The sequence below is a fragment of the Chiloscyllium plagiosum genome, chromosome 26, assembly GCF_004010195.1.
Source record: "Chiloscyllium plagiosum isolate BGI_BamShark_2017 chromosome 26, ASM401019v2, whole genome shotgun sequence".
Classification (NCBI taxonomy): Eukaryota; Metazoa; Chordata; class Chondrichthyes; order Orectolobiformes; family Hemiscylliidae; genus Chiloscyllium; species Chiloscyllium plagiosum.
In genome coordinates, this window is record NC_057735.1 from 46,453,631 (window position 1) to 46,480,943 (window position 27,313).

The following is a 27,313-nucleotide window of genomic DNA, read 5'->3' on the forward strand; positions in this document are numbered from 1 at the left end:
ATTGGAATGGGGTAATAAACTGGTTATCTTCAGACCTGAGATGCCTTTCACTACAGTGGAGACAACCTTGCCTTTGTGGCAATCTGGTTGCCTATGACTATCTCATTCACATCCCCAAGCTGTTCATCTGTCTCATATCGATCACATCACTATTTGCCTTTATCATCAATAATTGGTCACTAGTTTAGACACTGGTTAGCTGCATATTGCCAGCTGAAACTTCAATCATACCTATATCCCGGCTCCAGCTTCCATTATTACTTGAACAAGCAGCTGTGTAAAAAGTACTTACAATGACTGTCAGGCTATTTGTTTTTAAAAGGTGTAACAATCCTTCGGTTTTTTAAAAAAAAGTGATTTTCCCATTTCAGTCATATCAGAATTCCCATTAAAGAAAACTAGAAAAGAATTCACAGAGCATCAGGAAGAGGTTTAAAGTAGGGTTTGGAGATGAGGGGGGAGGTGTCAGCTGTCGTGGAAATTTGGTGTATGTCTTCCGTTGCTCCTGTTAACAGTTATTATCATTCCCAGTGTGCTTAGAAACCTGGCCCTTCATGACTCTTGCTCTTCTCTTCCGATGTTAAGACTAAAAAAAATTGTACGAAAGAACCACATATGACACTAAAAATGGAAGCCTCCTTCCTACACAAAGAAGTCAGGAGAATGATAACCTAATCTGAACTAAGGAGAAAGTGAGGTCTGCAGATGCTGGAGATCAGAGCTGAAAATGTGTTGCTGGAAAAGCGCAGCAGGTCAGGCAGCATCCAGGGAACAGGAGAATCGACGTTTCGGGCATAAGCCCTTCTTCTTCCTGAAGAAGGGCTTATGCCCGAAACGTCGATTCTCCTGTTCCCTGGATGCTGCCTGACCTGCTAATCTGAACTAAGGCCAATTAAGAAGTTCAAACTGTCCGCAGGTACCTTGGACGAGTACACCACCATCAAGTGTGTGGAAGCAGCCATATTGAGGAATTCAATCCAGGTGTTCACCAACAGGGAACCCTGGATGAATCAGGACATGCAGAACCTGCTAAAAATCAGGTGTGAGGCCTTCAGATCAGGAGACCCACTCAAGTATAAGGAATCCAAGTATGGCCTTCACAGAGCCATGAAGACAGCCAAGGACCAATACCCATCCAAACTAAAGACCCAGATAGACACCTGGCAACTATGGCAAGGACTGAATGACATCAAAGGTTTTAAAAAGAGACAGTGCAAGATAGCAGACGATAACATAACCTCCCAGATCGTCTCAACGCCTTCTATGCTCGCTTTGAGCAGCATTTCAACGGAGAGGTAACACCTATTCCGACAAGTCCTAACGAACCTATCCCAACAGTCACTGCATCAGAGGTCAGATCAGTTTTCCTTCATGTGAATCCAAGGAAAATGATGGGACCAGATGGAGTACCAGGCCGTGCACTAAGAGCATGCACAGATCAACTGACAGAGGTCTCCTCGAACATCTTCAACCCCTCCCTGCAGCAGGCCACTGTCCCTGCCTGTTTCCAGAGGGGTAACATCATCCCTGTGCCTAAGAAGGCTCATGCAGCATGTCTCAATGACCACCACCCAGTGGCCCTAACTTCGGTGGTCTGGAAGTGCTTTGAAAGGCTGGTCGTGGCATTAATCAACTCCAGGCTCCCCACTACTCTTGACCCAACTTGCCTATTGGATCAACAGATCCACGTCAGATGCCATATCACTTGCATTTCATTCCTCCCTAGAATATCTTGACACCAAGAACAGCTATGTAAGAATCCTACTCATTGACTACAGTTCAGCCTTCAACACTATTATCCCCTCGAAACTAATTACTAAACTCACTGATCTTGGACTAAGCCCCACTCTCTGCAACTGGATCCTCAGTTTCCTGACTGACAGACCACAATCAGTGAAGATTGGGGACAATATTTCATCCTCACTAACACTCAACACTGGTGCCCCCCAGGGGTTCGTACTCAGCCCCCTACTGTACTCACTGTATACCCATGGCTGTGCCACTAAATACCAGACTAATGCCATTTAGAAGTTTGCTCTTGACACCACCATGTCAGTCGAATCTCAGATGGCGACCAAACTGACTACAGATGGGAGGTGGAAGACCTGGAAAAATGGTGCACTGAGAACAACCTTGCTCTCAATGCCAGCAAAACCAAGGAACCCATTGTTGACTTTAGGCAGGATGTTACTCATGCCCTCCTACACATTAACAACACAGAGGTGGTATGAGTGGAGAGTGTCAAGCTCCTGGGAGTGGTCATCCACAACAAGCTTTCTTGGACTCTTCATGTGGACGCACTGGTTACAAAGGCCCTGTCTCTTCTTCCTCAGGCAGCTGAAGAAATTTAGCATGACGGTGAGTACCCTTGGCAACTTTTATAGGTGCGCCATCGAGAGCATTCTGTCTGGATGTATCACTACCTGGTATGGCAACAGTACCATTCAAGATCGAAGATGGTTACAGAGAGTGGTGAACTCGGCCCAGACAATCACAAATGCCAACCTCCCATCTACAGAATCCATCTACCAGGCCCACTGTCAAGGAAAGGCCGCAAACATTCTCAAAGATCCACCCCACACTGGCAATGTTTTTCTACAACCTCTACCACTGGGGAGAAGGTACAGAAGCCTAAACCTGCCAGTTTCGAAACAGTTTCTACCCTACTGTCGGTAGAATATTGAACGGACTCACAAACTCTTAACATTTGCTAAGACCTGTGTTTTTGTTTTTGCCATTGTTTACCTATTATTTACTTATCTATGCTATTTAACTATGTGATCTGCCTGTATTGCTTGCAAGATAAAGCTTTTCACTGTGTCTCTGTACACATGACAATAAATTCAATTCAATTCAATTCAATTCAATTCATTCATTCAAGTTCCAAGCCTGGGTCAAAGATTGTTAACATTTTTACTCATTTATCTTACCCCTCCCATCCTCCATATTCTGGATCATGGGGACAATAAATGATGTTTCTTCCAATATGAGATCAGAAATGGAAATGTTTGCTGATAATTGCACAATGTTCAGCACTATTCATGATTCCTCAGAGACTGAAACAGTCCATGACCAAATGTGACAAGATCTGGATAATATCCAGGTTTGGGCTGACAAGTGGCAAGTAACGTTCGTGCCACACAGATGCCAGGCAACGACCATCTCCAATAAGAGACAACCTAATCACCATCACTTGATGTTCAATGATGTTACCATCACTGAATCCCTCACTAGCAACATCCTGGGGGTTACCATTAACCAGAAACTCAGCTGGACTCATCACATAAACATAGTGGCTGTAAGAGTAGGTCAGAGGCTAGAAATGCTGTGGTGAATAACTCAACTTACCAAAGCTTGTCCACCATCAATGAGGAACACGTCAGGAGTGTGATGGAATACTCCACACTTGCACGGATGGTACAGCTCCAACAACACTCAAGAAGCTTGACACTATCCAGGTTGAAGCAGCCCACTTGATTGGCACCACATCCACAAACATCCACTTCCTCCATCATCGACACTCAGCAGCATCAGTGTGTACTATTTACATGATTCAATACAGAGATTCACTAAAGATCTTTAGAAAGCACCTTCCAAGACCATGGTAACTTCCATCTGGAAGGACAAGGGCAGTAGATATATGGGAGCTCCATCATCTCCAAGTTTACCTCCAAGCCATTCAACAACCTGATTTGGAAATAAATTGCCATTCTTTCACTGTTGCTGGGTCAAAATCCTGAAATTCTCTACCTAACGGTGTTGTGGGTCAACCTACAACATGTGGACTGCAACAGTTCAAGAAGGCAGCTCACCACCATCTTCTCAGGTAATAAAATGCTGGCCCTGCCAGCAATGTCCACGTCCCACGAGTGAATGAAAAAAAAGAAACCTGAATGCCAGGGGTACCCACTCACCAATATTGCCAATCTCTGCAGCACCCTCTCCCTTTACCTGAATGTGTGAAGTGTCCCCAGTCCTGACAGCCTGCCCACAGTATTAAAACAGAGCAATCTTCACCTGACCCCACATAATTGGGTAATTTCAGTGTTAGGTCACACAGGTGAAGTTGGATGGCACTTACACAGGGACGGTGGTGAATAGGTTTAACAAATTGCCTGACAATTCTGCTTTATTGGTGAAACAGCTCAAGGAGCATAAACAAGTAAGAACATTTATTGACAATTCTCTGTGTACCAGGGCCAAATGTACAGACAAGATTTGTTGTACTTAGGCCTTTCATAATTTATCCAGTTATTTTAAGAATAAGTGAGACATGTGACCTTAATAAGGAGGAAAAAGGGGTATATCTAAGGGACGCAGACAGTAAAATAGTTAAGATAATTTAACAGAATTACAAATTCCACAGCAGAACCAAACTACAATACTGTAGGAACATGAATATCCACAAACACTTTGTTTAAGGTCTCAGTTATTTTCACTTTACCTGGAAATCAGCTCTTCTGTATGTTGTGTTCCTCCGTAGGAGCCTAGTTTCACTGATGGTGGGGTATCAGTGCCGAGATCAAGACATCCTGCTGTGCTGACAGGTAGCGGTCGAGTCTGAGTAGGTGTTGGGAGATAGACACGCTCGCCAATTCCTATCCACATTGTCAGTATGACACTGACAACAAAGCCAGATAGTGCACCCTGCAATCGAATAGACAGTCATCAGGTCAGTGGCAATGTTTAACATCAGCATTGTAAAACAGTAACAAAACTTAGCCACCAGATTCCACCTTGAGGCCATACCAAAGCACTGTACTGAGAATCATAGTCCTTCTTGATGCTCCTTTAGACAAGGCTTGTGATCTTAGGGTTTTACCCCATATTCTCAAATTCTATTTTAACCCAAAGGAAGCCAGATTTTTCACACCCTCGTGAAAGGCCAGATAGTGGGTCAGATGAACAATAGTTGTCTGCATTTCTTGGAGCCTTCCAATTGCAAATAGCATTTTAGCTGCTCCTCTGTTAGTGACACCAGCATTGCAGGCTGCAGTGGTGATACAGAAGCTGCCTGTCACTGGTCAGCTATCCCTCTCAATCCTCACAGCCTCATGCAGCCAGAGGACAGCTTCCAATGTCATTCCAGGCCGAGGCATGACAGCCTGCCTCCACCACTGACAGTGAAGGAGGAGCACAATACAAAGCATTCAAAGGATCTAAATCTGGCATTTGATGATGGTACTCGGTGATCATAGGAATTAGTGTCTGTTTGAAAACATACACCCAGCACTCCTGTATCTTGGTCCAGTGAACACACAGACCTAGCACTCATAGTATCAAGTCCTAGTGAATACACAAACACAGCACTCACCGCATCACATAAAATGAATGCACCCATCGAGTACTCAATGTAATGGTACTTGGTGATCACATGAATATCTTTATGAAATAGACCTTGAACTTCCTTTTTTATAGAACATCATGATCATGACCATGACTGTCTTGGTGTACTGATATGTTTGTGTAGGTGGCAGTTATTCAGGGCCTGTTTGACAATGAAATCTGCAATGATAGGAGGGACATTTTTGGTCTGTGGATTCACTCAGTAACTGCTCAGTGTGTATTCACTGCAATATAACAGTTGAATACTGGATATGAGTATTTCCTGGGATGTGATACAGTGAACACTGAGTATGTGCATTCCCTGGGATGTATTACAGTGAGTTCACGATATATGAAGGGCCTGTGCCCGAAACGTCGAATCTCCTGTTCCCTGGATGCTGCCTGACCTGCTGTGCTGTTCCAGCAATAAAGTTTCAACTCACGATATATCTATTCACTGGGATTGAGGGTGTCAGTTATTGCATCACGTTTGGGTTCTACATGCTTGTTGACAGACTTGGTCACACTGGAAAGTATTTGTCCCTAGAGTCATAGAGATGTACAGCACAGAAACAGGCCATTTGGTCCAACCCGTCCATGCCGACCAGATATCCCAACCCAATCTAGTCCTACCTGCCAGCACCAGCCCATATCCCTCCAAACCCTTCCTATTCATATACCCATCCAGATGCTTTTTAATGTTGCAGTTGTACCAGCCTCCACCACATCCTCTGGCAGCTCATTCCATACATGTACCACCCTCTGCGTGACAAAGTTGCCTCTTATGTCTCTCTTATATCTTTCCCCTCTCACCCTAAACCTATGCCCTCTAGATCTGGACTCCCCCACTCAAGGGAAAAGACTTTGTATATTTAACCTATCCATGCCTCTTATGATTTTATACACCTCTATAAGGTCACCCCTCAGCCGCCGATGCTCCAGGGAAAACAGCCCCAGCCTATTCAACCTCTCCCTATAGCTCAAATCTTCCAACCCTGGCAACATCCTTGTAAATCTTTTCTGAACCCTTTCAAGTTTCACAACATCTTTCCGATAGGAAGGAGATCAGAATTGCACACAATTCCAACAATGGCCTAACCAATGTCCTGTACTCAATACTCTGACCAATAACGGAAAGCATACCAAAAGCCTTTTTCACTATCCTATCTACCTGCGACTCCACTTTCAAGGAGCTATGAACCTGCACTTCAAGGTCTCTTTGTTCAGCAACACTCCCTAGGACCGTACCATTAAGTGTATAAGTCCTGCTACAATTTGCTTTCACAAAATGCAGCATCTCGCATCTATCTGAATTAAACTCCATCTGCCACTTCTCAGTCCATTGGCCCATCTGGTCAAGATCCTGTTGTAATCTGAGGTAACCCTCTTCACTGTGCACTACACCTCCAATTTTGGTGTCATCTGCAAACTTACTAACTGTACCTCTTATGCTCACATCCAAATCATTTATCTAAATGTCAAAAAGTAGAGGACCCAACACCGATCCTTGTGGGACTCCACTGGTCACAGGCCTCCAGTCTGAAAAACAACCCTCCACCACCACCCTCTGTCTTCTACCTTTGAGCCATTTCTGTATCCAAATAGTTAGTTCTCCCTGTATCCGTGAGATCTAACCTTGCTAATCAGTCTCCCATGGGGAACCTTGTCGAACGTCTTACGGAAATCCATATAGATCGCATCTACCGCTCTGCTCTCATCAATCCTCTTTGTTACTTCTTCAAAAACCTCAATCAAGTTTGTGAGACATGATTTTCCACACACTAAGCCATGTTGACTATCCCCAATGAGTCCTTGTCTTTCCAAATACATATACATCCTGTCCCTCAGGATTACCTCCAACAACTTGCCCACCACTGACGCCACAAGCTTTGTGCAAAGTCCTACGCATATTGTTGTTGAATTGAATTGAATTTATTGTCACGTGTACCGCGGCACAGTGAAAAGCTTTGTCTTGTGAGCAATACAGGCAGATCACACAGTTAAGTAACATAGATAAGTAAATAATAGATAAACAGCAGTAAACCACGAATGCCAATTTTCTGGCAAATTTCCCAAATCATTGGAGTTTTTGTTTCATTTGTCATCAACTTCTTATAAACTGGATTGTGGAAATCCTGATTTGGGTCCTCTCCAATGAAATATGTGTAACTGACAATTTCGCACCACACTGTCTTTACCCCTGCGTTGCTAAAGCACAAATGCCAGAGTCATCCGGCATAGAAACAGGACTTTAGCCTACCATGTATATACTGACCAAGAAACCCCAAAGTACACGAATCCCATTTACCTGCACTTTGTCTAGAGCCTGCTATGCTCCGGAATTTTAAATAAAATCCAGGTGCTTCTTAAATGTTGTGATAGTACCTGCCTTCACCACCCTCTCAGACAGCATGTTCAATATTTCTACCTTCCTCTTGGTTTTTTTTTCAAATCCCCTCTGAACCACTTGCTCCTCATCTTAAACTTGTGCTCTCTGGGTCTTAGACACAGCTGCCAACCATTGGGAAGAAATTCTCATTGTCTATTCTCTATCTCTATCAGAAATTTGTATAGTTCAATTAGATTCCCCTCTCTGCTCCAAGGGACACAAATGCAGTCTTTCCAGTCCCTCCTCATAAGTGAGACTTTTCATCTCAGGCAACATTCTGATGAATCTCCTCTGCACCCTCTCTAGTGCAATCACATCCTTCTGACAGTGTGGTTACCCAGATCCAACCACTGAGGTACTGTGTCACCCACTTATTAGGATTAAATTCTATTTGCTATTGCTCAGCCCAATTTAATCAATATTAGATGGCAGCCTGAGATATCCTCCTTACTATGAACAACACCACCTATTTTCGTGTTCTCTGTAAACTTTCTAATTATACCCTCTACATTCACATTCAAATATTTAATATACATAACAAATAGCAAGGATTCCAAGTTCCTGTGGTACACTGCCGGTCAGAGGCTTCCAATTACAAAAACAGCACTCCACTATTACATTTGGCCTCCTATTGGTAAGCCAGTTTTTGGATCCAGTTTGCCAACTCGCCATAGATTCCATGGGCTCTTATCTTTTGGACCAGCTTTCCAAATGGGACCTTGTCAAAGGCCTTAGTGAAGTCCATGTAAACTACATCAACTGCTCATCAATACATTTAGTCACCTTTTAAAAAATCTCAATTAAATTAATCAGACAGGATCTCTCTTGAACAAATCTCTGCTGACTATTCCAAATCCAAATCCAAATATTGATGAATCCTATCCTTCTGAATTTTTCCCAACAATTTCCCTACCACTAACATCAGCCTAAATGGTCTGTAATTCTGTGGTTTATTCCTGCTGCCCTTCTTGAACATTAGCTATCCTCCAGTCATCTGACACTTTATTTTTAAAGTATTCAACATCTCCACCAGGACCCCATTTGTCTCCTCCCTTATGCCCATTGAAATCTGGGATATATCTCATCAGGTCCTGGGCATTTTTACAACTTTATCTGTTAAAATATCTAATACATTCTCCTTATTAATATTACTATGTTCTAGAACCTCAATATCCCAACTGAAATCCCTAGTAACAATGTCTTTCTTCCTCTGTGAATACACTGGCTCCACAAACAGGTTGCCCCTTTGGTCTCTAATAGATCCCACTTTTTCCCTGGTTATCTTCTTACTCTTAGTATACTTAATAAAAGTTTTGGGGTTTTCCATGATCCCATCTGTCAAAAATATTTCGAGGCCCCTCATTGCCCTCCTAAGTTGCTTCACACGGTACTTTTGAAAGGCCTCCCCTGTTTTTAATGCAATATACCTGACTTATTTTTTTTATCAAACTTGTGATATCCCTTGACATCCACAGTTCATTGGACCTGCTGCCCTTAACCTTCATTCTTAAAGAAACACACTGGTCCTGAATTCTCAATATACTACTTTTAAAAGACTCCCACTTTCCAAATGTACAGTCACCTGGAAGTAACTGCTGCCCGTCTATCTTTGATAGATCCTGTCTAATGATATTGAAATCAGCCTACCCCCAACTTAGACACTTACCTCTGCACCATCCTTATCCCTTTCCATAATAACTTTGAAACTTACGGAGTTGTGGTCACTAACCCCCAAATATTCACCCACTGAAACTCAACCATTTGATTGGTTTCGTTCCTCAGGATTAGGTCTAGCACTGCTCTGTTTCTAGTTGGATTATCTATGTACTGGCATAAAATTATCTCCTGTATATACTTTAAAAATTCCATCCTGACCAATTCTTTCATATTAAGGCAATCCCAATTAATTTTAGCAAAGCAATCATAAGCTTGTTTCTCTCACACTTTTCTGTGATTTGCCGACATTTCTGCTCTTCTATTTCCCTCTAATTGCTGGGAGACCTGTAGTATGATCCCAGTAAGGTAATTACCCCTTTTTTTTTATTTCTAAGCTCTACCCAGATGGCCTCATTTGAAGACCCTTATAAGATAATGTACCTCATTACTGTAGTGATGGTCTCCTTTATCAATAATGAAATGCCTCAGCTCTCTTACTCTCCCACCAATCGCATGTGAAATTTCTATAGCCTGGAATGTTAAGCTGCCAGTCCTGTACTTCCTTCAACCATGTCTTAATAATTTCAACAATATCATATTCCCACATGTTGATCAATGTTTTAAGTTCATCAGCCTTACCAATCAAACTCCTTGCATTAAAGTAGATACTTCAATTTTCTGGACCTCCCATGTGCCTTAACCAAGCTTTTCCACCTCCTGTTCTGGCATTCCTTCTATGTATGATTGGCCCCTGCTCTCAGCTTTTCATCTACCCTGTCCCTCATCGCCCTGCCAAATTAGTTCAAAAGCTCCCCAACAGCATGAGCAAACCTCCCAGCAGAGATATTGGACCCATTCCAGTTCAGGTACAACCTGCCCAGCTTTTACAGGTCCCACCTAGCCCAGTAACTGTCTCAATGATCTAAAAATCTGAAGCCCTGCTTCCTGCACTACCTCTTAAGCCAAACATTTATCTGTCCTCTCTTTCTATTCCTATACTCAGTAGCACATGGCACTGGAAGTAATTAGGAGATGACCTCGGTTGTCTTCTTCGTCAAACTAATATCTAACTGCCTAAACTCCTGTTACAGGATCTCATTTCTTTTTTATGCATGTTACTGGTACTGACATGAACCACAACTGCTGGCTGTTCACCCTGCGCCTTCAGAATGCCCTGCAGCCTCTCTGAGACATTCCTGACCCGAGTTTCCTATCACAATAGCTCTCCCAGTTTTTTCCCTCCACTCTTGTGCAGCAGAACCAACCGTGGTGCCACAAACCTGAGACCACCCACCCCAAACGTACCCAAAACAGTATAGCTCTTTGAAAGATGGATGACCACAGGGGACTCCTGCACTGCCTGTGTGTACTTACCAGTCTTCCTCGTAGTCACCCACTTTTCTGCCTGTGTAGCCACTACTTGTGTGACCAGCTTACTAAACATGCTTTCTAATAAATCTCAGCATAATGAATGGTCCACAGTGAGTCCATCTGCAGCTCCAGCCAGTCCATGCAGTGAATCAGGAGCTGCATCTCAGCACACTTCCTGTATACATGGTCACCATGGACAGTGGAAGCGTCTCTGATTTCCCACATACTTCAGCAGCAGCGTTCCATGGGGGAGAATTTTCCTCCTTGAACTTTCCCAATCAAATTCAATAAACTAGGAACTAATTATTCAAACTTATCCACAACTCACCAAATTTGTAAAGCTGGTTCCTAAACTGCCAATTTTCTTGCCATGTCACTTTATAAAATCTGACATCACCTTTGGAGCTGTCTCTGGATTCAGTGATCCTCTCCACTCTTCTCCTGCTGCTGCTCTGATTGTGCTCCATCTGAGGCCCCTCCTCAGGCTTCTATCTGGAAGCTCTGTTGCCACTGTTCATCCCCAGGTTCATTGTGCTCCACTCCTCTCCTGATAATGCTCCAATTCACTACAGATAGATTTACCGCATCATCGTCAAACAATCCTCGATGCATGAGCTGATAGTTTCACATGTGAAATGAAGCGATGACTTACCTTCATCATTACTGCTTTTTGGTGTTCCTCCATTGTGTATCCTGGTTACAGTTCATAGAACATAGAGCATTACAGTGTGAAACAGGCCCTTCAGTCCTCAATGTTGTGCTGGCCTGTGAAACCAATCTGAAACCCGTCTAACCTACACTACTCCATTATCATCCATATGTTTATCCGATGACCATTTAAATACCCTTAAAGTTGGCGTGTCTACTACTGTCACAGGCAGAGTATTCCACGACTTTACTACTCTCAGAGTAAAGAACCTACCTCTGACATCTGTCCTCCATCTATCACCACTCAACTTAAAGCTATGTCCCCTCATGCAAGCCAACACCATCTGAAGAAAAAGATTCTCACTGTCCACTCTATCTAATCCCCTGATCATCCTGTATGTCTCTATTAAGTCACCTCTCAACTTTCTTCTAACAAAAACAGCCTCAAGTCCCACAGCCTTTCCTCATAAGACTTTTCCTCCATACCAGGCAACATTCTGGTAAATCTCCTCTGAACCCTTTCCAAAGCTTCCACATCCTCCCTATAATGCAGTGACCAGACTTGTATGCAATACTCCAAGTGCGGCCGCACGAGAATTTTGTACAGCTGCAACATGACCTCATGGCTCCAAAACTCAATCCCTCCACCAATAAAAGCTTGTATGTCTTCTTAAAAGCCCTACCAACCTGGGTGGCAACTTTCAGGGATCTATGTACATGGACGCCGAGATCTTTCAGCTCATCCACACTACCAGGAATCTTACCATTAGCCCAGTACTCTGTATTCCTGTTACTCTTCCAAAGTGAATCGCTTCACAATTTTCCACATTAAACTTCATTTGCCACCTCTTAGCCCAGCTCTGCAGGTTATCTATGTCCCTCTATAACCTGCAACGTCCTTTGACACTGTCCACATCTCCACTAATCTTACTATCATCTGCTAATTTACAAAGCCATCCTTCTACACTCTCACCCAGGTCATTTATAAAAATGACAAACAGCAGTGGCCCCAAACAGATCCTTGCAGCACATCACTAGTAACTGAACTCCAGGATGAACATTTCCTATCAACCACCACCCTCTTTTCCTTCAGCTAGTCAATTTCTGATCCAAACTGCTAAATTACCCTCAATCCCATGCCTCTGTATTTTCTGCAATAGCCTACCACGGTGAACCTTATTAAAGGCTTTATTGAAATCCATATACACCACATCAACCACTTTACCCTCATCTGTCTGTTTGGTCACCTTCTCAAAGAACTCAGTAAGGTTTGTGAGGCACAACCTACCCTTTATAAAATCATGTTGACTACCCCTAATCAAATTATTCCTTTCTCGATGATTATAAATCCTATCACTTTTAATTCTTTCCAACACTTTACCCACAACCGAAATAAGGCTCACTGGTCTGTAATTATCAGGGCTGTCTCTACTCCCCTTTTTGAACAAAGGGACAACACTTGCTATCCTCCAGTCTTCTGGCACTATACCTGTAGACAATGACGCTATAAAGATTAAAGCCAAAGGTTCTGCAATCTCCTCCCTAGCTTCCCAGAGGATCCTAGGACTTATCTATTTTCACACTTTCCAGAATTGTTAACACTTCCTCCTTATGAACCTCAATCTCGTCTAGTCTAATAGCGTGTATCTCAGTATTCTCTTTGGCAACATTGTCTTTTTCTAGTGTGAATATTGATGAAAAATATTCATTTAGCGCCTTTCCTATCTCCTCGGACTTCATGCACAACTTCCCACTACTGTCCTTGACTGGCCCTAATCTTACTCTAGTCATTCGTTTAACCCTGACAAAACTATAGAAAGCTTTAGGGTTTTCCTTGATCCCACCTGCCAAAGACTTCTTATTTCCCCTCCAGGCTCTCTTTAGGTCTTTCCTGGCTAACTTGTAACTTTCAAGTGCCCTAAATGAGCCTTCATGTCTCAACTTTACAAAAGCCTCCTTATTCCTCTTGCCAAGAGATTCAACTTCTTTAGTAAACCATGACTCCCTCGCTCAACCACTTCCTCCCTGTCTGACAGGTACATACTTATCAAGGACACGCAGTACCTGTTCCTTGAACAAGCTCCACATTTCAATTGTGTCCATTTCCTGCAGTTTCCTTCCCCATCCTATGCATCCTAAATCTTACCTAATTGCATCATAATTGCCTTTCCCCCAGCTATAACTCTTGCCCTGTGGTATATACCTATCCTTTTCCATCGCTAAAGTAAATGTAACCGAATTGTGTTCACTATCAGCAAAGTACTCACCTACCTCCAAATCTAACATCTGGCCCGGTTCATTACACAGTACCAAATCCAATGTGGCCTTGCCTCTTGTTGGCCTAGCTATGTACTGTGTCAGGAAACCCTCCTGCACACATTGGACAAAAACTGACCCATCTAAAGTACTCAAGCTATAACATTTCTAGTCAATATTTGGAAATTTAAAGATCCCATAACAACTACCCTGTTACTTTCACTCCTATCCAGAATCACCTTTACATTCCTTTCCCCTACATCTCTGGAACTTTTTGGAGACTCTCTGTATGAATGGATACATGGACTAGGACAACATGAGGAGGAAGGTGAAAACTTGAGAAGAGCACGGGGACATCAGCTGTCGTCTGTAAGGGTGAGGTGAAATGGGATTTGAAAAATAGCTAGCATAGTGTGGAAGCTGTTAGCTGTAGGTAAGGCTTGCAGCAGTGCTAAGTGTAGGAAAGTGAAATGAAACATATGAATGATAGGTAGGAGGGTTGACTGATAGAGATGAACCTGACAACTTGTTTCCTTTCATTCATTCATGGGATATAGATATCATTAGCAAAAACAGTGTTTACTGCTCCTCCTTAGTTGCCACAAGTTAATTAAGAGTCAGCCACATCGCTGTGGGTCTGGAATCACATGTACTCCAGACCAGGTAAAGACAGCAGAGTTTTGTCCTTAAAGGGTATTAGTAACCAAATGGGTTTTTTTATGACAACAAACAATGGTTAAGTAACATTGTTATTATTAGGCCAGCTTCTGAATCCAGATTTGTATTGGATTCAAATGTCACCGGAATATTATACTGGGGTTCTGGATTAATAGTCTAGTGACAGTACTACTACAGGCCTGCTTACCCATATAGTGAGGTCAGTATACAAACAGCACACCACTACATCCCCTTGGACAGGGCTATAACACCTGTCAGTGAACTCTGGTTGTCTTTTCTCACTACACTTTCATTCTTTATCTGTAGGGTATGCTGTCTTCAATGTGGAAATAGAACATCTCTCATCTTTTTCACTTCCTCTTTCAAGATATCCATTACAGTATGAGAAAACCTGGGTGTATGCTCTCAGCCATCATTAGCCACTGCTTTGTTTGTTGCACTATTCAAAATGATCTTGCCACTTCCAGCAGTCACAATGAAACTTCTTTATAAGAGGTGCAGATTAGATTTAAGCAGTGCAGGATACATTTAAGTGTAGGTGAATTTAAAATATCTGTTATCAGACAACACTATTGGGCACTCTGCCGTTGTATGCCTGGCAATCTGGACTAACTGCAACATAGAGTGAGCAAGCAGCACAATGTTTGCAATATGTTCTGTATTCTCTTGACTAATGTGGGTAATTCCACATTGTGATTCTCATGCCTGTTTTTGGGTCTACCTAATTTAACCCTGAGTTAATGAATACCAACTGTATAACTCCACAAAAAACGGCATCCGATTATTTCACTACTTGAGTGCTAAACCTATAATTGCCTGTTTGAATGCCTCCAGACAAATTCCAACAATGCTAATCAACAATGAGGTCCAAAAGTGTATGTTAAATCTATTGTGAAATATAATAGTCCTGTAAAAGTTAATGTTGGAGACTGTATAAAGTTCTAGCCATACAGGCTTGGGTCTGAATAAGACAGAAAATCCTAAATCTTGTGAAGATCCAAACGTTTCTTATACTCTTAGTCTCAATGTTCAAGTAACTTCAGTATTGCTGAGAAGACACATCTTGTCAAAACTTTTTCTCTTGCTAAATCAGGACAATTCACAAGAATACCAAAGTCAAGGGAAATCAATACTTATACTGCTTGACAGAAGAATGCATATTGATTGGCAAGTGCATTCTGATTGGTAGAGGTGCTGCCGTGAACAGTACACGAGATAATGATGGTTAAAGTTAAACCATCAAGCTTTGTTTAAGTTTTAAACCAGACAAGTTGACTCTGACTGGGCCACGTATTGCTTTGAGATATGAACCAGGAAACGATTCTCACCTATTGCATTCTTTCTGTCTGAAAAGAACAGGACTCTGTATATTAATTAAATTTATCTTCCAGTGCTTGCCTCAGTTTATGGTCTGAGAGAGAAACTCAAACTAATTGTCAGCATCATTCTTTGTACAATCAGAATTATGTAACAAATGTTGTCCAATTGCAGAATCATGCCTATGTTGGACACTGCATTGTGAATTTTGGAAGCATGGGCTAGTTGGCTGCAGTCAGCAGTTTGCTTGTTGCTCTTGGGTGCCATCTACCATCTTTGGGATGTGCAGTCTACATACCTAGCATTCATACCAGTGTTGAAATTCATAAATCACATTGGCCTGTGAGAGGCCAACATATCTTTTTCAGCAATACTCAAGTGCTCTACTGCCAAGCTACTATTAATCTAATTAATGTAACTCATACCTGATTGATATAATGCAAAAAAGTTATAAGTTGTTTCAGATAAGAGCCTCTTCCTGTTCAAACCCAATAGTGGTTGTATCTTGATCACTGTAAACTGAACTGGCCCTTAGAACCAGTCCAGAAAAAAGAATTGGTAGCAGCATTTTACATACAAATACACCTAAAACCAGGTATCACATTACCATGGGTACATATGAACACAGAAATGGAAGTAAACCATTTCGTTTCTCAGACCTGCTCCACTCCAATTCATTGAGATCATGACTAATCTGAAACCAAATTTCATATAAATAACCTTAACCCTGGTCTAATAAAACTCTAACCGTCAATCTCATTTTTAAAATTTACACCTGATCCAACATCAATTACCTTTTATAGAAGAGAAATCCAAATTATCCCATCACGTTTTCTAATTTCACTCGAGAAAGGTTAAAATGGTTGTAAACATTAGGCCATTGTCCCTTGTCCTGACTCTCCAAGCAGCAAAAATAGTTTGTTTCTGTCTTCCCTACCTATACACATTTTGTCATGAAATCTTCAAACAAATTACTCTTTAACTTACTAAATTCTAGAGAACATAACACTATCTTGTATAATTTCACCCTTAGAATTATTTCTGAAAAATCAAAGGTGCAGTCCCTCCAAAGGTGTGGTCCCCAGAACTATTCACAATTATCCGGGTGCAGTTAAACCAAGGCTGTGTATAGGAGACGCCTGGCATATTGCTTTGTATTTTACAACTTCCCTGATTTGCTGTACATTTTCTCACTGTTACTTCTTGATGTACCTGGATCTTTTGGGACTTCCGTGAATTTTACTTCTTTCCTCCATTTCCCTATTTATTCTTGATCTTTCCACTTTAGTTCCAGAGGACTTGTACAACCCCTTGATGAACCCCTGATGTCTGGCAGGTACTTACAACTGAATTAGCATAACGGAATAGCATGCCTAGAAGGAATACCCCGAGCAATGGACCACCAAGAATCCCAAAAATTGTGAGAGCCGCCTGGAAAACAGAAGAGATAATAGAGGGTTGACATTTGTCTGTGACAGAGCAATGCAAAGCAGTTTTAACAGGACAAATCACTGACACCAGTGACAGTTACCAGATGTATTTTACATTCCTCTGCCTCTCAGTTTAAAATAGGTTTTAACCCTTTGGCTGCGGATGTCACCAGAATAACTAGTTACCTTTGATCCTCAGGTAAATTGTTTGCTCTGATGTCCTGCTGCAGCTCTGGAATTGGAATATTTTAGTGACATTCCCTGTTCTCTATTAAATTTTCTTCCTCCTGAAGGAACTGTCTCTAACAGTCCTGAGTATTAATTTATTGAAAGCCCTGAATCAGAAAATGTTTCTTCATAGATATGCATTTCAATGTAATGTTATAACAATTGGGATTGAACCCAACACAAACCGGCAGCAGATGGAATAAGCAGGGCTTTAACACATTCTGGGGGCAAGAATGCACACAGTTTCATGTCACCAACCAGTGTGCCAGTTTCTTAGCTCCATTCTACGCCAGTGTCAGCCTCCAGGTCTCTGCACGTGGTGAGGGACAGTTCAGCTGTATAGAAACAACCTCCAAACTGCAGACCAGGGATCAACATGCCATGTAGGCTTAGAGGCCCCCTGCTCTGCTTGAAGTGCAGCAGCGGGTCTCCCATCACAAGGGTGGCCTGACTGCAGAGACCATTAGGCGAAAGTGATGACTGCAGATGTTGAAGATCAGTGTCTAGATTCGAGTGGTGCTGGGAAAGTACAGCTGGTCAGGCGACATCTGAGGAGCAGGAAAATTGACGTTTTGGGCGGGGCCTTCATCAGGAAACAGCATGATGAAGGGCTTTTGTCCGAAACGTCGATTTCCCTGCTCCTTGGATGCTGCCTGCAGAGGCCATTGCATATTTTAAACATGAAATGTTTGCAGAGAGGATGCCACCACTTTGAAGTGCTCTCTCCATCTCACTTATCTGCAATGTTATTCTGCTACTTTCAAGATGATTAACTTCCTGTTAGCCCACGAGCCTTGAGAGGCACTCATCAATGGGTGGCAAACCCACCTCCTGGGCCAGCAAATGGCCAAATCAGGGAAGATCACAATGAGTAATTATCTCCCACAATGAGTGCAATTCTGACAGCAAAGTTCAGAGGCAAAAGTGAGGACTGCAAATGCTGGAGATTAGAGTTGAGATTAGAGTGGTGCTGGAAATGCACAGCGGGTCAGGCGCATCCGAGGAGCAGGAAAATCGATGTTTTGGGCAGGAGCCTTTCATCATTCCTGCCAATAAGATCGCAATAAACACAAGGTACTAAGAAGTAGCATAAAATAATTGCAAACTTCAAATCATGGGGATAAAGGTTCAAACTATTACCAGTTAGGAAATTTCTCAGCACACAGACTGTATCAACTCAAGAAGTCAGCTCACTACCACCTTAAAGGCAATGGTGGATGTACAATAAATGCTGGCCCAGCCAGTGATGTTCACATCCCATTGCTGAATCAAAAAAAACCTTAGCAAACACTAAGTTGAAGGGCCAGTAAGGGATGGGTTTAAAGTCTGACCCAGCCAGTGACACCCATATACCATTAATGTATAACAAATTCACTACTTCTGGTAAATCAGTAAGAGTCTTTTATTCAGCAGTAGGAACACAGAATATTCTCCATCCGTGCAGGAATTCGTATTTGCATGGGTCTTCTGAGGAAGAAAGTGTAATTGGAATTTGCAAACCTGGCGATATTGTCAGCCCAAAGCAGCTCAGATTGATGGAGTTAACAATTTACTTTCTATGGATGTAACAATCTTCTCAGATTTCTCAATTAAGCTTCTCATAAGGCAGACCTGTAGTCCTAAACTGGGAATCTCTGAGAACCTGACCACTGGAGACTGGCATGAGAAACGGAAACTTCACATTGGTACAGTAGGAACCTGAGATGTGAGTGATTAATGTGCATTGTTGGAAAGTACACCATGATTTCTCAGCTAATTTGTGAGCTCGCGAGAATGGCTATTTCAATTAAGAGAATGTTGTATGTGCAACGGCCAGCCATGCTGATGAAGGCTAAAATTCAGCAGAAGTGAAGTCTAGTTACATCTATAAACACAGAAGAATCCTACCTGCAGGACGCCACCCATCACAGAGGTCAATGCAGCCATTGCAATGCAGATGATTCCATACATGAAGCCTATGAAGCAAATGAATAGCTGGTGTAGAAGAGTATATCCCTGTTAAATGCAGCATATCCATGGTCACACACTGTGATTTACGATTTTCTTAATTAAATAGGCTCAATAAGAACCTCTCATGAAGACTGTCCTATACTTGGCAATTTGAAATAATTCACCAATGGTCCATTGTGAATAACAATGAAGGGTCTCATTGAGTTTCCCAGTTGGTCATCTCTAGTGAACCAGGCACATATCACTTACAAGTAAAAGCAGTTTGATGATAAGGATGGCTCAAATGTGTTCTGAAAGTTGATAGTACATAGCACAAACCACTATCAAAGCTATCAAGAGCTGATGCGTTATATCAGGCAGGAACAATTGCAAGATTACATTGATTTTCAGAATGTACAGTTTACGAGTGGAGGGAAAGTCTGAAAGACAAAGACATTTTTAAGGTTTTGAGGTCTCAGGAAAGAATGAATTTGATGCATAAATGCTGAACCTTCAGCACAGATTGGTCTTCATTTCTTACTTGAGAACTGGATCAACTCATACCAGTTCTACTTCCCACTTGGAAGTGATTTCTGCATATATCTGAACATTTGTAGCCATGAAATCACACTTACTGAGCCCCTTTGAGATCCAAGCAAGTTTCATCTCTGACAAATCGGTGAAAGGTTTGATGACGTCTGCCACTGTGACAGCAGCCAATGCATTGATGCTGGAGGAAACCGTACTGGAAAACATCAATAAAATGAGATCAGGACTTTTGATACTAAAGGAACAATATAAGAGAGAGATCAAATGGAAGGGACTTGGATGTTAACATCAAGGATTATTGAATGGAATCAGAGTTACAGTACCTCAAAGTCCCACCGTATGTAGCTGCCACAAAGAGTCCTGGAACACCAGGATAATCCCTCAGAATATCCATCACCAGGTATGGGAGCAACTAAAACACAAGAGTATAACAAACCTGATTTAGTGCACTAAGATCCATTTACAGGGAGCCTTTTCTACCCCTTATTATATGGAGAATTACGAAAGAATACCATCCACTATTCAAGCAAAATCCTACCCAGTTTGCTCAAGCAAGCTCCCGAACAAATACTGTCCAACTCAACCTTTAATTTTTTTGGAGAACAGTCCAGTCTTTGTGAAAGAAAAACTCTCTACCTCAGTCTGTCAAGTGAAAAGCCAAGGGAATGCTGTCGCTCAAGCAAAATCTAGTAAAACCTGGAAATGTCCTGAGACTTCTCCATACTCATCTCGTACACTTGTATCTTCGGTTTGGACCAGTCAGAAGGACAGAAGTGTCCCTTAAATGAGTACTGACTGGGATTCCCCAGGAATACCCCATAATTAGAGACAGACCTGCAGCTCCACCTTATTCTATAGTTATGGGATATTCCTCATGAATCATGTTTGGTACTCACTTAAGACTCTTTACAGGGAATGTCATTTGTCACATGTGAATTTGAGGGATATTTCTGGGATTGTTTTCCATTCAGAGTCTTAGGAATTTCAGTTGGCTCTGATGCGAGGTCAGTTTACTGGTATCCATTGGAGCTGGAAGTAGGAGAAGGGTAACCACAATGGGTGGGACTGGAATGTGGGGACAAGTGTGTGATTTATTTATAAATGAGATACACAGTAATATCATCTACAACAGCAACATTTAGATTTGGCTGGTTACTTTTCTGAAGGGTTTCATTGCTTTGGAAAGAAGAGGTCAGACAGCTTATCAGGAACAATGACTTAATTCAGTATTTGTCAGAGTGGAGTATTCATGGAAGATTGTTTATACTATAATGGTTTCTGACAGAAAGTATAAACATTTAAGGCCATTAGCTTACTTTTGGCTTAGAGTACGGATTGGTTTTAACTTAGAAAACTAAGACAGTTTGACAGAGCGACGAGGAGAGAAGGTGAGGTGAAGCGAGGGCTGCCGGGAAGGTGAGGGCTTAATTTATATTTGGGCACTGGCTAAACCTGAGATACTACACATGTGTTATCTCCCTCCCGCCACCCCCTCCCCTAACCGGTAGAAAAAGACTCTGTAAGGTAAGGCTTTTATTTCTTACTTATCGTTCTTTTTCATATACTTAAGTACATTGTTTGAGTTTAGTTAGTTCACATAAAGCTAAGCTTATAACAGCAGGGGATCTCAGACACATGGCATGTGCCTCTTGTTTGATGTGGGAGAAAAAGACAGAAAAAGAGTAAGTAGGCAGTGCAAGTGTCCCCTGTGGTCATCACCCTCCAAAACAGGTATACCGTTTTGGATACTGTTGGGGGAGATGGCTCACCAGGAGAGGGCAGCAGTTGTTAAGATCATGGCACCGTGGCGGGCACTGCTGTTCAGAAAGGCGGGAAAAAGACTCGTAGGGCCATAGTCACAGGGGATTCTATTGTGAGAGGAGTAGATAGGTGGTTCTGTGGCCGAAAACTGGACTCCTGGATGGTATATTGCCTCCCAGGTGCACAGGTCAGGGATGTGACCGATCGGTTGCAGAGCATTCTAAAAGGGGAGGGTGAACAGCCATTCGTCTTGGTGCATATAGGCACCAACGATATAAGTAGAAGGCGAGATGAGGTCCTGAAAGAAGAATTCAGGGAGCTAGGAGAGAAGTTAAAGAGGAAGACCTCAAAGGTAGTGATCTCAGGATTACTACCAGTGCCATGTGCTAGCCAGCGTAGAAGTGAAAAAATAGGCAGGATGAACACATGGCTTGAGAGATGGTGTAGGAAGGGGGGGTTCAGATTTGTTAGACATTGGGACCGGTTCTGGGGAAGGTGGGACTATTACAAAATGAATGGTCTACATCTGAACCAGACCGGAACCAACGTCCTTGGGGAGATTTTGCTACTGCTGCTTTAAACTAATGTGCCAGGGGACTGGGAACCAGAAGAGAAAACAAGTAGGCAGCGAGGTGGAGACTGGAGACTGTAAGAATCATGAAGATAGCATTAATAAAGGGAAGAGTAGGCAGACAGCAGATAAGCGCAAAAGAACTGGTGGCCTGAAATGCATCTACTTTAATGCAAGGAATATAGTGTGTAAAGCAGATGAACTTAGGGCTTGAATTGGTGCCTGGGAGTAAGACGTTATTGCAATCACAGAGACTTGGTTGAAGGAAGGGCATGATGATTGGCAACTAAATGTTGCAGGATTTCGACACTTCAGACAGGGAGGAAAGTAAAAGGGGGGTGGAGTGGCATTGCTGGTCAGGGATGATATCATGGCTGTGCTTAAGGAGGACACTATGGAGGTCATGGGTAGTGAGGCATTGTGGGTGGAGCTGAGAAATAAGAAGAGTGCAGTTACACTGTTGGGGCTGTATTACAGACCTCCCAACAGTGAACGTGAGGTAGAAGAACAAATAGGTAAACAGATTATGGAAAGATGTAGAGGCAATAGGGTAGTGGTGATGGGAGATTTTAATTTTTCCAACATTGACTGGGATACACTAAGTATCAGAGGTCTGGATGGGGTAGAGTTTGTAAGAAGCGTCCAGGAGAGTTTTCTAGAACAGTATGTCAATAGTTTGACGAGGGAAGGGGCCATATTGGACCTGGTACTGGGGAACGAGCCAGGCCAGGTGGTAGAAGTTGCGGTGGGGGATTTCTTTGGGAACAGTGACCACAATTCTGTAAGTTTTAGAATACTCGTAAATAAAGATAAGAGTGGTTCTAAGGGAAGAGTACTAAACTGGGCCAATTATATCAAAATTAGACAGGAGCTGGGAAATGTGGATTGGACACAGCTATTTGAAGGGAAGTCCACATTTGATATGTGATAGGCTTTCAAAGATAGGTTAAAGATAGTGCAGGATAGGCATGTCCCATTGAAGGCAAAGCATAGGAAGGGCAAGATTTGTGAACCGTGGATGACAGGAGAAATTGTACGCTAGCCAAGAGGAAAAGGGAAATGTATATAAAGTCTAGGCAGCTAAAAACAGAACAGGCCCTGGAGGAATATTGGAAGAGTAGGACAAGTCTTAAATGAGGAATCAAGCGGGCTAAAAGGAGTCATGAAATAGCTTTAGCAAGCAGAATTAAGGAGAATCCCAAAGCATTTTATTCTTATATAAGAAGCAAGCGGGTAACTAGAGAAAGGATTGGTTCACTAAAGGATAATGAAGGAAGGCTGTGTCTCGAACCTGAGAGAATAGGTGAGATTCTGAATGATTACTTTGCATCAGTGTTCACTGAGGAGAGGAACATGAATCTTGAGATCAGAGATAGAAGTTTGATTAGTCTGGACCACGTTGGCGTAAGTAAGGAAGATGTGTTGGGTAGGCTAGTGGTTATTAAGGTGGACAAATCCTCAGGACCGGATGGGATCTATCCCAAGTTGCTGAGGGAAGCAAGAGAGGAAGTAGCTGGGGCCCTGATATCTTTGTGGCATTCTTAAATACAGGTGAGGTGTCGGAGGCTGGAAGGTTGCTCATGTTGTCCCCTTTTACAAGAAGGGTAGTAGGGATATTCCGGGTAACTACAGACCAGTGAGCTTGACGTCAGTGGTGTGAAAGTTGCTGGAGAGGGTTCTGAGAAATAGGATCTATTTATATTTAGGAAAGAATGGGCTTATCAGTGATAGGCAACATGGTTTTGTGCGGGGGAAATCGTGCCTTACTAACTTAATAGAGTTCTTTGAGGAAGTGACCAAGTTGGTAGATGAAGGAAGGGCTGTTGATGTCATATACATGGACTTTAGTAAGGTGTTTGATAAGGTTCCCCATGGTAGACTAATGGAGAAAGTGAAGTCACATGGTGTGCAGGGTGTTCTAGCTAGGTGGATAAAGAACTGGTTGAGCAATAGGAGACAGAGAGTAGTAGTTGAAGGGAGTTTCTCGAAATGGAGAAAGGTGACCAGCGGTGTTCCACAGGGGTCAGTGTTGGGGCCACTGTTGTTCATAATATACATAAATGATCTGGAAGAGGGCACTGTTGGTATGATCACCAAGTTTGTAGATGACACGAAGATTGGTGGAGTAGCAGAAAACATAGGGGACTGTCAAAGAATACAAGAGGAAATAAGTAGACTGGAGAGTTGGGTAGAAAAGTGGCAGATGGATTTCAATCCAGACAAATGTGAGGTGATGCATTTAGGCAAGACTAATTCTAGAGCGAATTGAACAATGAAGGGAAGAGCCTTGGGAAAAGTTGATGGGCAGAGAAATCTGGGAGTGCAGGTCCATTGTACCCTGAAGGTTACTGCATATGTGGATAGAGTGGTGAAGAAGGCATGTAGTATGCTTGCCTTCATTGGATGGGGTGTTGAGTATAAGAGCTGGCAAGTCACGTTAAAATGGATGTTGGTTCGGCTGCATTTGGAATACTGTGTACAGTTCTGGTTGCCACATTTCCAATAGGATGTGGACGCTTTGGAGAGGGTGCAGAGAAGGTTTACAAGGACGTTGCCTGGTATGCAAGGTGCTAGCTATGAAGAGAGGTTGAGTAGGTTAGGTTTATTTTCATTAGAAAAAAGGAGATTGAGGGGGGACCTGATTGAGGTTTACAAATCATGAAGGGTATAGACAGGTGGATAGAGACAAGCTTTTTCCCAGGGTGAAGGATTCCATAATGAGAGGTCATGCTTTCAAGGTGAGAGGTGGAAAGTTTAAGAGGGATACACCACAGCAAGTACTTCACACAGAGGGTGGTGGGCGTTTGGAACGCGTTGCCAGCAGAGGTGGTAGAGGCAGGCACGGTAGATTCATTTCAGATACATCTGGACAGATGCATGAGTAGGTGGGGAGCAGAGGGATACAGATGCTTAGGAATTGACCGACAGGTTTAGACAGTACATTTGGATCGGCTCAGGCTTGAAGGGCCAAAGGGCCTGTTCCTGGGCTGCAAATTTTCTTTTTTCTTATTAAAATATAGGGCAGTTTAGAGACTTGACTAGGGTCAGAAGCAAAATATAGTTTCTCTGCTAGAAAGAAGTAGAGAACAATTCAGGGAAAGTATAATTGTCTTGTAACAGTTCGTTAAACTTTTAGACCAGAAGTGTTTGGTTAGAAATCTGCAGAATATTTAAACGCTGAGGAATCCTATGTTTCAGTTTTAGAGTAATAATGTAAGAAGACTCCACAGTTTACTTGACAGAACTGGGATAATCAAACTTAAAGATTTGATATAGAGGGGTAATTTCCTTGGGATTTGAGTCACTGCAGTGCAGAAGTGCAGGGGGAGCTCAAGAAAGCAATTAGGAGAGCAAAAAGTGGCCATAAAAAAATGCTGACAGGCAAGGTTAAGGAGAACCCCAAGATCTTCTACAAGTATATCAAGGGGAAAAGAATAATCAGAGAAAGAGTAGAGACCACTAGCAACCAAGGAGTCAATCTATGCATGAAAATGAAGGGCATTTGTGAAATGTTAATTGAGTAACTCATATCTGTCTTTACACAGGAGAAAAATAATGCAAATGCAGAATTTCAAAAAATGGATTGTGAAGTTCTTCAGCAGACTGACATAAGAGATATTGGAGGTTGTGACAGATATGAAAGTGGACAAACCCTCAGGTTCCTGATAAAGGGCTTTTGCCTGAAACGTCGATTTTCCTGCTCTTCAGATGCTGCCTGACCTGCTGTGCTTTTCCAGCACCACTCTAATCTTGACGCTAATCTCCAGCATCTGCAGTACCCACTTCTGCCTAATGCAGATAGGTTGTATCCCAGGCTGCTGTGGGAGACAAAAGAGGAAGCAAAAGAGGGTCTGACCCAAATTTTTTAATTATCTCAGGCCTCAATGGATGTGCCAGGGAACTGGACAACAGCTAATGTGGCTCCAATTTACAATAAACCAGAGAACTACAGACCAGTGAATGTAAAATTAGCAGTAGGGAAACAATTAGGAAAAAATAATGAAGGAGAAAATTAATCTCTATTTAGAGATACAAGATTTGATAAGGGAGAGTCAGCCAGCTTTGTGAGAGGGAAGCCGTGCCTAACAAATTCGATTGGAATTTTCGAGAAGGTGACCAAGTGTGTAGATGGCAGTAGCAGGAGACAGGGGGTGGTGCTAGAAGGTTGGTTATGCAATTAAAGGTGGTGTCCCATGGCATTCCACAAGGATCACTGCTGGGATCCATTTTATTTGTGATATTCATAAATTATATAGATGAGAATGTGAGGAAATTGAAAAGTAAGTTTGCAGATGACACAAAGATTGACTGGGTGGCTGACAGTGATCAGGGAAGTCTTAAGTTTCAAGAAGACAAAGGTGGAACTGCCAGGTGGGTAGATGTGTTGCAGATGAAACCTAACTCTGATAAATGTGATAGATGATACAGTTTGGAAGAAGCAACAAAGGAATACTGAATGAAAGACAGGACAACAGCAAGTTCAGAGGGATCTTGTGGTGCTTGCCCGCAAATCCCAGTCTCTCCTTATAAGCCAACCCCTTAAACTCCAGAATCAATCTAGTAAACCTCCTCTGCACCCCCTCGAGTAACAGTACATCCTTTCTCAAGTAAGGAGACCAAAACTGCAGGGTAGGTTTATAGGGGAGTGAAGAAGGCACATGGAATGCTTGCCTTTATCCATTAAGGCACAGATTCTAAGAACATAAGAACTAGGAGCAGGGGTAGGCCATCTGACCCTTGGAACCTGCCCCACCGTTGAGTAAGATCATGGCTGATCTTTTCGTGGACTCAGATCACTTACCCGCCCTCTTACCATATCCCTAATTCCTTTATTGTTCAAAGAAAATCTACCTTAGCTTTAAAAATATTTACTGAAGTAGTGTCAAATACTTCACTGGGTAAGGAATTCCTTCAATTTACAACCCTCTGGGTGAAGATATTCCTTCTCACTTCAGTCCTAAACTGCTCCCTCTAATCTGATTAGATTAGATTAGATTCCTGAGGCTATGCCCTCTTGTTCTAGTTTCACCTGCCAGTGGAAAAATCCTCATCATTTCTATCTTATCTATTCCCTTCAGAATTTTATATGTTTCTATAAGATCCCCCCTCATTTTCTGAATTCAAATGAACACAATCCCAGTCTCTCCTTATAAGCCAACCCCTTCAACTCCAGAATCAATCTAGTAAACCTCCTCTGCACCCCCT

General features: G+C 42.4%; 1 protein-coding gene across 4 annotated transcripts in view; it reads right to left on the reverse strand.

Moving 5' to 3' along the window:
• Nucleotides 1-27,313, reverse strand: part of LOC122563316 (sodium-coupled monocarboxylate transporter 1-like) — a 98,409-nt gene that overhangs the window by 15,586 nt on the left and 55,510 nt on the right. For all 4 annotated transcript variants that reach the window (XM_043717036.1, XM_043717039.1, XM_043717038.1 and 1 more), the window contains exons 8-12: nt 20,100-20,188; nt 19,863-19,972; nt 19,186-19,253; nt 16,985-17,071; nt 4,445-4,647 (exon numbers count right to left, since the gene is read on the reverse strand). In XM_043717036.1, coding sequence (XP_043572971.1) covers nt 4,445-4,647; nt 16,985-17,071; nt 19,186-19,253; nt 19,863-19,972; nt 20,100-20,188 — 557 coding nt within the window. The remainder of the gene's footprint in view (nt 1-4,444; nt 4,648-16,984; nt 17,072-19,185; nt 19,254-19,862; nt 19,973-20,099; nt 20,189-27,313) is intronic.